This window comes from Xenopus tropicalis, chromosome 4 (genome assembly GCF_000004195.4).
Source record: "Xenopus tropicalis strain Nigerian chromosome 4, UCB_Xtro_10.0, whole genome shotgun sequence".
NCBI lineage: Eukaryota > Metazoa > Chordata > Amphibia > Anura > Pipidae > Xenopus > Xenopus tropicalis.
The window spans coordinates 14,541,787-14,555,625 of NC_030680.2; the positions used below are offsets into that span (position 1 = coordinate 14,541,787).

The following is a 13,839-nucleotide window of genomic DNA, read 5'->3' on the forward strand; positions in this document are numbered from 1 at the left end:
ACCCATCTTCCAGTCTCTCATTCAAAACACTGCCTGGTCGCTAGTCCCTAGCAACCAGATAGCTTCTTAAATTCCAAACTGGAGAGCTGCTGAGCAAAACGCTAAATAACCGAGAAAAAAAAACACATTAAATAATGAAGACCAATTGCAAATTTTCTAAGAATATCATTATCTAAATCATGCTAAAAGTTTAACTTAAAGGTGATCTACCCCTTTCAGCAAGAGAGAGGATTGCAATGCTGGTATAGATTTTCTCTGTTAGTTCTGTCCTGTTTCTAACAGCTGCCATGATAATTAAAATGCTATAATAATAATAATAATAGGCTTCCATGTGCGTATTGAGAGCTGCTAATGGTGTGAGAGACGTCTGTCTGTGTTTTTTGTTCTTTATCGTGGGTTGATCTTTCAAGCAGCTTGTTCTTAAAGCAAATCTCTGCCTCCTGGAATAGGATTTTGCTTTCTTGGCCTGCGCTTATATGCAGTCTGAGAAAATACCCCCTGCGGCCGTAGCAGCAGGAGGCGTACAGGGGTCCTTCACCAAAGAAAGGGGCACGTAAAGGGGTCCTTCACCAAAGAAAGGGGCACGTAAAGGGGTCCTTCACCAATGAAAGGGGTGCGTAAAGGGGTCCTTCACCAAAGAAAGGAGTGCATAAAGGGGTCCTTCACCAAAGAAAGGTGTGCGTAAAGGGGTCCTTCACCAAAGAAAGGGGTGCGTAAAGGGGTCCTTCACCAAAGAAAGGGGTGCGTAAAGGGGTCCTTCACCAAAGAAAGGGGCGCGTAAAGGGGTCCTTCACCAAAGAAAGGGGCGCGTAAGGGGTCCTTCACCAAAGAAAGGGGCGCGTAAAGGGGTCCTTCACCAAAGAAAGGGGCGCGTAAAGGGGTCCTTCACCAAAGAAAGGGGTGCGTAAAGGGGTACTTCACCAAAGAAAGGGCCGCGTAAAGGGGTCCTTCACGTAAAGGGGTCCTTCACCAAAGAAAGGGGCGCGTAAATGGGTCCTTCACGTAAAGGGGTCCTTCACGTAAAGGGGTCCTTCACGTAAAGGGGTCCTTCACCAAAGAAAGGTGTGCATAAAGGGGTCCTTCACGTAAAGGGGTCTTCACCAAAGAAAGGGGCAGCTCCAGCTTTTACTGCCCCCTCTCTCCTTAGCCACTGCCACTTGAGAGCAATCATCTTTCTGACAGTTCTGCTTGCCCCATATGAACAGCCATGCCCTATTCAAGTCATTTGTGTCCTCCAACAGTAGATATGAAAGCACAACCACGGCGCAACTGTGCCTTATCAGCATTTTGTTACATTTATAAGGGCAAGTAAAACAAAGAAAAAGTAGTTCCAGTAGTTGGAATTTGTATGAAGGTATCTACCTTGACCAAGTAGCCCTTAGTATCCTTGGCAGTCTGCTGGCTCTCCCATATCCTCCTACTATGTTATATTCCCCAACAAGAATTTAAAAGAAGTGTGTGTGTGTGTGTGTGTGTGTATATATATATATAAAACTGTGCTGTTCTGCATATTTGGGAAACATTTCAAGTAGCAGTTCCTTGTTTGGTCTGCATTGTGCGTTTGCATTGTGTGAGCGTGTCTGCTGTTGTGTGGGAGTGCCAGTTGACACAACAATGAATGACTTACTTATGGGCACAACATGGTGTGCATAGAGTTTTCCTTCTTTCCATTATTTGCATGTAAACACACATGAACTGCCTTATTGCTTGCTTATACTCAGTTGAAGCCTCTATAAAATCATGTCACATTGTTATCAGTGGAGGAAACCTCTGCAGAGGTAGATGCCACATATACAAGCTAATATACAGGGAGGGGGGCTCTACTGGTTAAGCTGTAAGCTATGGTCTTTACCTAGTAAGTTGGTTTAAAGGAAAAGAAAGCCTTTCATTTTTCATTACTCTGTACAGCCCCCAGAATAGCATGCCTCTCTCCCTGCTTGCAGATGTATTTCATTTCTCTATTACAAGCAGCTGAACTGTATCTCTTTTACTGACTTCCTTGTTTAGTATGAAGCTCACTGCCCCTGCTCCAATTAAAATCAATCAGGCATGCCCAGTAGGCACCTATTCATAGTTGGAGAGAGTCAGAGGCCTCAGAAAGCAAAAAGGGCGGAGCTCCATTCAGAAAAGGATGTCGGTAAAAGAGCTGCAGTTCAGCTGCTTGTAATAGATATAATAATATTCTGGGTGCTGTAATTTTAGAGATTTTTTTTTTTTTTTTTAAAAGGTTTACTTATCCTTTTAAATAAATGCAGAATCAGCTGTACATATAAACTGTGTATCTATTTGCTATTGAGCTGTGTAGAGATTAGCTGAACCCATAAGCCTTAGCGTCATGAAGCTCTTGCTCATTCCTGCTCCATGGTTGTACCTCTTGCTTATATATTGTGCCACCTTCCCTCTCTGTTACTGCTTCCCTCTCACTGGATGTGCTTGTATTAGTCCACGGGAAATGTCTGGGTAACTCACGAAGAAATGGAAACCCTTACCGCCTCACCACAAACGGTTAGTTGTAGTTCCACTGCTTGCGTTGTGTAGCCAGCCCCGCCCCCTTCACCCCGGATACCTCTTACACCTTTCTAATTTAGCCTTTATTTTTTTATTTTTGAGTGAATTTGTAGCAGTTTTTAACTTTTAGTTTTTAGTGTTTATTCTTTTTTTTCTTTTAACCACTTCAGCATGCCTTAAAGGGATACAGTCATCATTAATTATAATTCAGTTCATACCTAGGCTTAAAATCATATCAATCCCATTCAGCATGGGGTTGTAGCCTCTGTCAAGCTACAATGTCATTGTTATTGTTACTTTTTATTCCTTATCTTTCTATTTAGGCCTCTCCTATACATATCCTGGTCTCTCACTCAACATGCTGCCTGGTTACTAGGTGAAACTGGACCATAGCAACCAGATAGCTGCTGAAATTTCAAACTGGAGAGCTGCTAAGCAAAAAGCTAAATAAGTCAAAAACAGCAAATAAAAAAATGAAGACCAATTACAAATTGTCCCAAAATACAACTCTCTACATCATAATAAAAGACATTGATATTCTGAGACAATTTGCAGTTGGCCTCTGTTTTTTATGGTTTTTCAGTTATTTAGCTTTTTAGTAGGGATGCACCAGACCCACTTTTTTGGGTTGGGCCGAATCCACCCCGATGGATTCGGCCGAATCCTACTTATCATATCCTAATTAGGATCTGGAAGGGTTACAAATCTGAAAATTTTGTTCCCCCCTAACATTTAACCCAAAACCAAACCCTGCCAAAAAAGGCAGAATCCTGGCTGAATACCGAACCGAATCCTGGATTTGGTGCATCCCTACTTTTTAGTTCAGCAGCTCTCCAGTTAGGTATTTCAGCGGCTATCTGGTTGCTAGGGTCCAGTTTAACCTAGAAACCAGGCAGTGGTTTGAACAAGAGACGGTGATATGATTGGAGAAGGGGCTGAATTGAAAGGTACAGAATAAAAGCTGTAATAATGGGCAGAAGAGGAAAGCGAATGATTGAAAAACTATAAATAATAATAACCAATTGCAAAGTTGTTAGGGATAGAACATTCCATAAGATACTAAAAATAAACATAAGCCTCTTTAGCAGCGAGGGTTAGGAAGTTCTTCATGCCTTGGCTCTGAAGTGGTTAAATGGAGAATTTGCTAGAAATCAGTTAACCTCCATGAGAGAACCTCTGCAGCCCAATCAGTCGGTGCGGCCCAGTAACACCGGGCAAGCACTGTGGGTTCTGGCCAAGCAGCCTGGATCTCTCAGTGCTGCCATTGAGGTTCCTGAGTTTGCTGTGTGTGGGTGCCTTGCATGTGTGCCCCCCCCCCGTGGGTTGGGTGCTGCATGGAGTGATCCTGCGACCAATAACACTGCCGTGACTAACCCTTTGTTCTTTTGCTTTCCTAACCCACCTAACACCAGGACGATGAGGAGGGAAGCTGGGCTCAGGTTGGAGCTTTTTCACTAATATATATTCATATTTTCCCACTTGCATTCCTTTTAATAATGCATGAAATCAGGTTTGGATCACCCCCCCTTTGCCAAAATACCCCCCTCTCAGCCTCACAACCAGGGTTTGAGCCACTCACAGGCCCCCCAGCATTTTGCATAAAGCAATTTTCTTTCTATCCAGCTTTACAGTATGCATTCATTACACGTAGTCAGAACCAGCAGTGCAGGGAGTAGAACAGATAGATGCTGCTGGGCACTACAGTTGGAACTAGCCATGATTACTTCATCTAGGATTAAACCTTTCCCAATCACTTTATTCTCAATGGCTGCCAATCAAATTTTGCTAGGTGCTACTCCCAGCATTCCCTGCTAGCTGTAGGACTGTTGAATTAACATCCTTGGCCTATGGGCTGCTCCGTTATACAGTGGGTGCAGCCAGATATGCCACCTTGGCCAGTACCTACCATCTGCCCACTAGCGGTATGGTTAATATGACACTTTTCCTCTCATAGACGTTGGCCTATGGCGACATGAACCACGAGTGGATTGGGAACGAGTGGCTGCCCAGCTTGGGGCTGCCTCAGTACCGCAGCTATTTCATGGAGTGCCTTGTCGATGCCAGAATGCTGGATCACTTGACTAAGAAGGATCTCAGGGGGCAGCTAAAGATGGTGGATAGCTTTCACAGGTAAGAGCCGGCAGCAGAAGGGTTCTTTGGCGGCAATAAGTGCTTATTCTCTATGGAAATGTCTCCCTTTCCTATTCCCTAATATATCACTGTAGGGTTTTGTGTCTCCTTCAGGAACAGTTTCCAGTGCGGGATCATGTCCTTGCGGAGGTTAAACTACGACCGGAAGGAGCTTGAAAGGAAACGAGAGGAATGCCAGAACGAGATAAAAGGTACCCTTGCCCCCCCCCACCTCCTAATCTCTAGATACATGCCTGGGTGGGTACAGTCCCGCGCCCATCTGGGTAGCTTGCTTAAGAACCACAGTCTGGCGTTCTCTATAGCAAGGGCCGCTCCTGCTGTGAGGCAAGATGGGAACCTTAAACCAGGCGGCAGAGAGCTGCCAAGTACCAGGGGCGGCAAAACAAAAAAAAAAAAAAAAAAACCTGCCTCTGGTAACTTTAAAAGGCAAATGTCCAAAAGGGAAATTCAGCTCTACTAATGCAGCTCAATAGCACTTTCTGCACTAGCGATGCAGCCCCCCAGGGCCCACTCTCTGATAAGGTAAGAGGGGAGCGAGTTGGACTGCTGCTCAGACAGCTGCAGAAACACACTGACCTCTAGAAAGGCTTTCCTTCAGTTGGAACACTTAAAGCTAATGTTCCAGGTTGTCTGCAGAAGGAATGTTCCAACATCTAATGGAAACTTTCCAGAAGAGTAGAACTGTAATGCATAAGCAATTTATAAATGCCTCCCCATGTAGGACTGGGGTTTCTGAACCTGCTGGAAACCTTGCCTCAAGGACCCCAGCCACCAGTGTTGGACTGGGCCGCTGAGGTACCGGGAAAAAACCTGGTGGGCCCCAGCAGGCCAGACCCAAACCCTGCCCCCGCAATCCGCCGTCTCCCTCCCCCAACGCGCCCGCGGGTAAGTTTCATCATTTAGGAGCACTCGGAGGAGGTGATTGGAGGGTGCAGGGGGCCCCTGAGGCAGAAGCCCCGATGGGCCTGTACCCCCCAGTCTGACCCTGCCAGCCACCAAGGCCCCTACCCTGTTACGAACCTGCAGCCAAGGCCCATAACCCACATGGTGATTTTGCGCTACCCACCTCTTACCTGTGCCCACACAGCCACCCAACAACGCATCTGCCCACAGAGATCCTGGCACTTGGGCTCACTAGAGGCAAGACCCAGTTGGATTTCTCCCAGTGCTCCAGTGGCCCAGTCCAACCCTGGCTCCTCCTCCCACGTTTATCACCTACTTCTAACAGTGTCTTACCCCTCCATAGGAACTTTGGGCTATACTTTTTGAGTCATTATATCCTCTTCCCCCTACAGATGTACTCGTCTGGAGCAACGAACGGCTGATTAATTGGCTGGAGTCCATTGGCCTGAAAGAATATGCAAATAACCTTCTAGAAAGTGGGGTTCACGGTGCTCTGGTTGCCTTAGATGAGACCTTCGACCACAATACGTTGGCTTTGTTATTACAGATCCCCACCCAGAACACTACGGTAAGTCACGTTCCTGGCAGGCCAAAGCAGTCGCTCCGAGGGGGGCACTACCGTTCCTTTCCATGAATTATCCAAGCCCAGTGTCTAATCTTCTCTGTATCTTTCATTTCAGGCACGTGCAATGTTGGAGCGGGAATTCAACAACCTTCTCATCAGAGGAACAGATAGAAGATTTGACGATGTATGTCCCCCCCCTCTGCCATATCACAAATCAGTCTTAAACAGATTTTTTACCTTTCATGTTGTAGAATGGCTAATTCTAAGCAACTTTTCAATTGGTCTTTTTAGTTTTTGAATTATTTGCCCTCCTTCTTCAGACATTTTCCAGCTTTCAAATGGGGGTCACTGACCCCGGCAGCCATTAAAACTATTGCTCTGGGAGGCTACAATTTTATTGTTACATTTTATAACGCAGGTCCTCTCCTATAAATAGATCAATCTCTCTCATTCAAACCACTGCCTGGTTGCCAAAGTATTTTGAACCCTAGCAACCAGATAACTGCTTAAATTCCAAGCTGCTGAACAAAAAGTGAAATAATTAAAAAGCCACAAATAAAAAAAAAAATGAAGACCAATTGCAAATTGTCTCAGAATATCACTTACTACATCATACTAAAACTTAACAAGCCCTTTAATCTCATTGGTGCCCTTTAGAAGTCATCTTTGGGGGGGGGGGGGGGGGGAGCATAATTACAGGCCTTTTTATCTTTTGCCGGAACTTGTGTAAAGTAACGGCTTAAGAAATTTACCATTTATTTTACACCGTTTTTTCTGCAAATTTCAGTTTACACAGCATAATAAATAGGCCCCTTATTGTATCACTGTCCTCTATGGAGGCTATTATATTACATCTGTACTTAGTTTTCCATGTATTTCGCTATGTATAGTCATTTCCACTTTTTTTTTGCAGGATGATGATAAAAGCTTTAGACGAGCGCCATCATGGAGAAAGAAATTCCGACCAAAGGACGTTCGAGGGTTAAGCGCCGGCTCTGCAGAGACTCTCCCTGCCAACTTCAGGGTCAACTCCTCTATGTCCTCCATGTCCTCCATGTCCTCCCCTTCTATGCAGCCAAAGAAAATGCAGATGGATGGTACGTCCCACCTCCCCTTACGTTTCTTCTTGGCCTAACCCTTCTGGAGCATGTGGTAATGAATGCGGATGATGATTGGCCTGCTCTAACTAACTGCCTTGGTTTCCAGACTGTGTGCGTCTAACATCTTTCTTGAAGACCATGTTTAATGCATTGTGAGGAGAAAGTGATGATTGGAAACCAGAAGTGTTTGAAGGGGTGGTTTAGCGTGACCTTAAATCTCTGATCCCCATATAAACACAGACTAGACTAGGCGTTTCAACTCATCTGTTTTATCTGTCCCTTAGCAGTTATTATTTTTTATTACTCATCTTTCTACACTGCCCTTTTCCTATTCATATTCCAGTTTTCCATTCAAACCACTGGTAATTTGGACCCTAGCAACCAGATAGCTGCTCAGATTTCAAACTGGAGAGCTGCTGAACAAAAAACTAAATAATAATAAGTGAAGACCAATTGCAAATTGTCTCAAAATATCAAGCTCTGCATCATAGTAAAAGTTAATTTTTAGATAAACAACCCCTTTAATACTACAGGTATGGAATCCTTTATCCAGAAACCTGCTATCCAGAAAGAATTATGGAAGGGCCATCTCCATAATGACATAACCCAAGTTTTTAAAAAATAATTTCCCTTTTCTCTGTAATAATACAACAGTACCTGTACTTGATCCCAACTAAGATATAATTACCCCTTATTGGGGGCAGAACAGCCCTATTGGGTTTATTTAATGGTTAAATGATTCCTTTTTCTCTGTAATAATAAAACAGTACCTGTACTTGGTCCCAACTAAGATATAATTACCCCTTATTGGGGCAGAACAGCCCTATTGGGTTTATTTAATGGTTAAATGATTCCCTTTTCTCTGTAATAATAAAACAGTACCTGTATTGATCCCAACTAAGATATAATTACCCCTTATTGGGGGCAGAACAGCCCTATTGGGTTTATTTAATGGTTAAATGATTCCCTTTTCTCTGTAATAATAAAACAGTACCTGTACTTGATCCCAACTAAGATATAATTACCCCTTATTGGGGGCAGAACAGCCCTATTGGGTTTATTTAATGGTTAAATGATTCCCTTTTCTCTGTAATAATAAAACAGTACCTGTACTTGATCCCAACTAAGATATAATTACCCCTTATTGGGGGCACAACAGCCCTATTGGGTTTATTTCATGGTTAAATGATTCCCTTTTCTCTGTAATAATAAAACAGTACCTGTACTTGATCCCAACTAAGATATAATTACCCCTTATTGGGGGCAGAACAGCCCTATTGGGTTTATTTAATGGTTAAATGATTCCCTTTTCTCTGTAATAATAAAACAGTACCTGCACTTGATCCCAACTAAGATATAATTACCCCTTATTGGGGGCAGAACAGCCCTATTGGGTTTATTTAATGGTTAAATGATTTTTAGTAGACGTAAGGTATGGAGATCCAAATTCTGGAAAGATCTCTCATCTGGCAAACCCCAGGTCCCAAACATTCTGTATACCTGTATATACATAGTTATATGTGAATCATTATTGGGCATTGTATAATGGATGAGGCCTCATGTAGGTAACGGATAAAGATATAAAGGGTAAGTAAACCGTTAAAATAGATTGATGTACAATTGATGAGAGGGCTATTCTAAGCACTTTTGCAATTTATTTTTATTGATATGAATGCATTTTATTACAACAGCGCCACCTGCTGGTCACTTTCTGAACATGAAGTAGCCAAGGAAGTTGCCAGGAGAAAGAAAGAGGGCTGACCTGATGCTCTTCTGGTTAGGGAAACATTAGAAACCTCATAACTTTTCTCACATCTTCCCTAACCAGAAGAACATCAGATCAGCCCTCTTTCTTACTCCTGACAACTTCCTTGAATACTTTATGGTCAGAATGTGACCAGCAGGTGGCGCTGTTGTAACAAAATGTATTCATATTAACAGTATTTTCTCCCTTTATATCTTGAAATTAAAAAGATAAATGTAAATTGCAAAAGTGCTTAGAATAGCCCTCTCATTAATTTTTACATCAACGTATTTTAAAGGTTTGTTTATTCTTTAATAGCTACAGATAAAGACATCTGCTTCACATTTTATTTGTGCAGGATAGAAATAAGTGTAGCGCAGAGTGTAGTGAGCCCTCTGTGCAGTTATAAAGCAGCAGGGAGCTAACCAAGTATAAGTGCATTGGGTGTCTGTGCCAGGCCCCCCCGTGTGTGTGTGTGTTTAATAGCCCGGAGTTGTACAGTAACTGATCACTAATTGCATGCCGTGTTCTGCATGTCTCCTGTGGTTATTGATAGGCAATGTGTCTGGGATACAAAGACTGGATTCCGCCACGGTCAGGACATATTCCTGCTAACGATGACTTTTGGTAAGTGAACACTCGCCCCGCGCCGGCTGCCAAACGCTTCAGCTTCCCCGTCTCATTACAGCACAGTGGCAATTTACATTCAGTATTTATTTTCTTTATTTTATTATTTTCTTTCCGATCGGGCGGGTTAAAAGATTTTCATTGTTCGCCGTTGAAGGCGCCTGAGCAAAATCTACGTTCGGGGCTGAACCGGCAGCTGGAGGTAGAATTTCTGTTGTTTCTATCTCCATATCTGACGATTCAGCGCTGAATGTCTGTGGAATGTCAGTGGAGGGTGGGTTATTGCTACATGTATGGCCACCTTTAAAGGAACAGTAACACCAACATATGAAAGTGTATAAAAGTAATTACATTATAATGTACTGTTGCCCTGCACTGGTACAACTGGGGTGTTTGCCTTAGAGGGACAACTATAATTTATATAAACAATGCTGCTGTGTAGCCATGGAGGCAGCCATTCAAATGAGAAAAGGCACAGGTAACGTAGCAGATAACAGATAAAACCCCATTATATTCTACAGAACTTATCTGTTATCTGCAATGTAACCTGTGCCCTTTCTCCCTTTTTCCAGCTTTAGGGCTCTGGCACATGGGGAGATTAGTCGCCCGCGACAAAACTCTGTTTGCGGGCGACTAATCTCCCCGAGTTGCCTTCACCTGCCATCCCACCGGCGAAAATGTAAGTCGCCGGTGGATGGCACACGCTGCGCAGGCGATTTCGCGCAAATCGCCGAAGTTGCCTTCCCACCGGCGACACTCATTTTCGCCGGTGGGATGGCAGGTGAAGGCAACTCTGGGGGGTTTTGGCGCCCGCGAACAAGGAGTTTTGTCGCGGGCGACTAATCTCCCCGTGTGCCAGCGCCCTTAATGGCTGCCCCCATGGCTACACAGCAGCTTATTTATATAAACTATAGTAGTGTTTCTGTAACCAACACATTAATTTTATCAGTGCAAGGCAACAATACATTATATTCTAATTACTTTAAAACACTTTCATTTCTTGGTGTTACTGTTCCTTTAATATGTAACATTTTGTTACAACAGCACCACCTGCTGGTCACTTTCCGAACATAAAGTAGTCGAGGAAGTTGTCAGGAGAAAGAAAGAGGGCTGATCTGATGCTCTTCTGGTTAGGGAAACATTAGAAACCTCACATAACTTTTCTCACGTCTTTCCTAACCAGAAGATCAGCCCTCGACTACTTCATGTTCGGAAAGTGACCAGCAGGTGGTGGGGTCAATCGTTGCTTAAATGAGAATAAGCCCCCTTTATACAATTTTTGGTTTCCTGGAAAGGCCTTTCCCCTCCTGAACTTCTCCACACAGACACCCCTAATGTGGTCCCCATCCCCACATACCCCATGATAAAAAGCAGTGGGGTTGGCTGCTTGGCTTTCCATGGTTCTGTCAATATGGGTGGATTGTGGGAATTAGTCCTGCTTTCTTGAGAATCCGCATCATACACAATGGTGGCAGTGGGACTGCAAGTCCCAGAATCTATCACTTCCATCATGGAATAGAAGCCTGAGGGGGTGGGAAATTGTTTGAATTGTTCTGCTTTATATTCAGCAGTTCTCTAGTTTGGGATATTAACAGCTATATGGTTGCTAGGGTCCCAATTGCCCTAGCAACCATGCAGCGGTTCAAATGAGAAACTGGAATATAAATAGGAGAGGGACTGAATAGATAAATTGGGACTGTTGGGTTGAACCAGAGCGGAACTGTAGCACCCCCATAACCCCGACGCACCCCGCTAACACATCTCCCCCCCCCTTTCCCTTGCAGTTTACCCACACTACTTCTACAGATGATTATGCAACGTTGGAACGCGACGTGATTTCACATTTCCAGACCTGGGAGAGATCTCACTACAAAGAAAAAAAACGAACTATTCAGACACTTTGAGATATTTTAATACAGAGTTTTTAATTAGCGATTAAAATCCTAGTTAGGGGAAAGATTTTAGAGTCTACTGTTTGTTATATTTCTGTACACTTCTTTCTGTAACTCATTTTTCCATGTAAAATTCAACCCCCCCCCCTCAGTATCTGTGCTCCGCTGTCCCCGTATGTTGGTTATTTTTCCCCTTTACTCCTCCCCTTTTCGAATGTACTGTAACTCCACCCACCGAGTCCCTGCCGCCCATCACCCAGGGCTTTGTAAATGATCATTGTATTGTAATTTATGGATAGATTTCGTACTGAACCTGAGCAAACAAAAAAAAAAAGTGGGTTTTTTTAATTATATTTGTACAGTCTTATTAGACCGAGAAATGTTATATTGTAAATTAAAGGTATTACCTGGTACAAAGACCCCCAGCTTTTTAACTATGGAACCGGCTAATCACTTTTTTTTTTTTTTTTTTCTAAAGGGGTTTCTGGCACACAGTTTTGGCAGCTGCGTTCTCATAGGCTGAAGTAAGATCACCACTAGGGGGAGCCACAAGCAGAGCGTTTGCAAGTCGTAACAGGTGGTGTCAGAAATAACCCCATGTCGTGTAGAGCCAATTTTCAGTTCATATCCCCCTGTGGTAGAAAGTGGGGTCAACCATTAAGGATCTGGTGTGACAAAGGGCTTCTCTGTCAGTAACGTAATGCGCTCTATAGGGCAACATGGCGGCATCTTCATGCTACAATGTCTAGTGCTGGTTTTGCGCTTAAGAGGACTATTCAACTGGGAGAGTGACCATTTTTAAGGACCCCCTAACTACTAATCTTGGACTCTGGGGTTCACCATCACCAACATCTCCATTTGGATTCCTTGTACCCCAGTGGGCTTGAACGCCTGCAGTGTAGTAAAGTTGTAAAGAATTCCTGTAGCGAGCGTTGCAGTGCAAGGGAACCCTGGGAAAACTGTTCTCTAATGGAACAGTCCGGGGTTCCGGGTTAATGATTAAAGTCATTGGGGTTCATTTATAAACACTGGGCACATGGTAACCCATAACAACCAATCAGCAATTGGCTGCAGGTTGAATAATGAAAGCAATTATTTTATTGGTTACTGCCTATTGTTTATAACTGAGCCCCATTGGCCAACAGCTAACATACTGGTAGCCACTTTAGTAGTCCCTACCCTATCTCCAGAATGTACCTAGGGCCCCTTTATGTTTTAAATAAATAAAAAATATTCAACTTTCCCTTTAAAATAGGTGTCCAACATTGGGGGCCCCCGTTTATTTTGTAATTGCCCCTACCCTCAGGGCTGGGGGTGGTACAAGGCTGCAAGACAAACAGTATCTCTAGCCTATCACAGCCTTGCGCTAAGCTCAGAACAAATTACTTACTAATGGGAAAGTGAAGAAGGGCGGAGCCAGAGTCATATGACTCAGCAGTTGGGGGGGCAAGGGGGTTCTTATTTACCCCAATAACAGCACCAAGCAGGGTTTGTAGCACGCTGACAGAATATTGCTGTTATCAATGTCACTGCCCCATTGGCTATGTACCTTTTTGCTGAAAAATCCATAATTGGAGCATTTTGTGGGCGTATTTGTGCCGCCGGCCTGTAGGTTAGGCGCTTTGTTGAGGACCAATCGGCAGCTCCGTCAGTGAGCTGTTACCCCGCGTCACAGTGCAGCCTGATTTACTAAGGGCCTTATGACTTTTCCCCTTTCCTTTCTGTGCGTTTTCTCTGCTTGTTTGTATGTACATGTTCAGCCAATCAGGACTCCCCGAGCGACGGCGGAACGGCGGAGCAGGAAAGCGAGAAAGCGATCTCCTCTGATCAGGATATATTATTTATTACCAGCCTCGTCTCTTTATGTTGGAACTTTTATTTGTCGTGTATAAATTTGGATTCATTGTTACATTTTCTAATCCTGTTTATTGTTTGTTTGTTTTTTTTGTGTAATTGCTGATTATGTAACAAAGTATGTACAGTCTATGTACCTTTTGGACTATTTTTATCACAGTATTATTTATTGCTTTCTTTCAATAAAATACTGAAGCATTTTCCACTGCCAATAAAAAAGCTGGAAATAATTAAATGCAAATGTGATTTAAAGCGACTGTGACATCTCCTCTGTGCTGTGCTCTTATACACCTGGCTGCCATTACAGCCCATACATTAACCCCCTATACACTGGGCTAACGGAACCGGCCCACCCTACCGTCTCCTACATAAACCCTATACACTGGGCTAACGGAACCGTCTTATCCTACCGTCTAACACATAAACCCTATACACTGGGCTAACGGAACCGGCCCACCCTACCGTCTCCTACATAAACCCTATACACTGGGCTAA

At 43.6% G+C, this 13,839-nt stretch overlaps 1 protein-coding gene across 10 annotated transcripts in view; it reads left to right on the plus strand.

Annotated features, from left to right (window-relative positions):
* The window catches only part of ppfia1 (protein tyrosine phosphatase, receptor type, f polypeptide (PTPRF), interacting protein (liprin), alpha 1), a 64,859-nt gene extending 51,259 nt beyond the window's left edge, over positions 1 to 13,600 (plus strand). For 3 of the 10 annotated variants that reach the window (XM_031899881.1, XM_031899884.1, XM_031899886.1), the window contains 9 exons: positions 2,443 to 2,505; positions 3,921 to 3,947; positions 4,463 to 4,638; positions 4,753 to 4,850; positions 5,955 to 6,130; positions 6,243 to 6,311; positions 7,041 to 7,224; positions 9,528 to 9,598; positions 11,383 to 13,598. In XM_031899881.1, the coding sequence (XP_031755741.1) occupies positions 2,443 to 2,505; positions 3,921 to 3,947; positions 4,463 to 4,638; positions 4,753 to 4,850; positions 5,955 to 6,130; positions 6,243 to 6,311; positions 7,041 to 7,224; positions 9,528 to 9,586 (852 nt within the window). In that variant the 3' untranslated portion in view covers positions 9,587 to 9,598; positions 11,383 to 13,598. 10 annotated transcript variants of the gene reach the window in all.
* Positions 13,601 to 13,839: the final 239 nt, after the last annotated feature.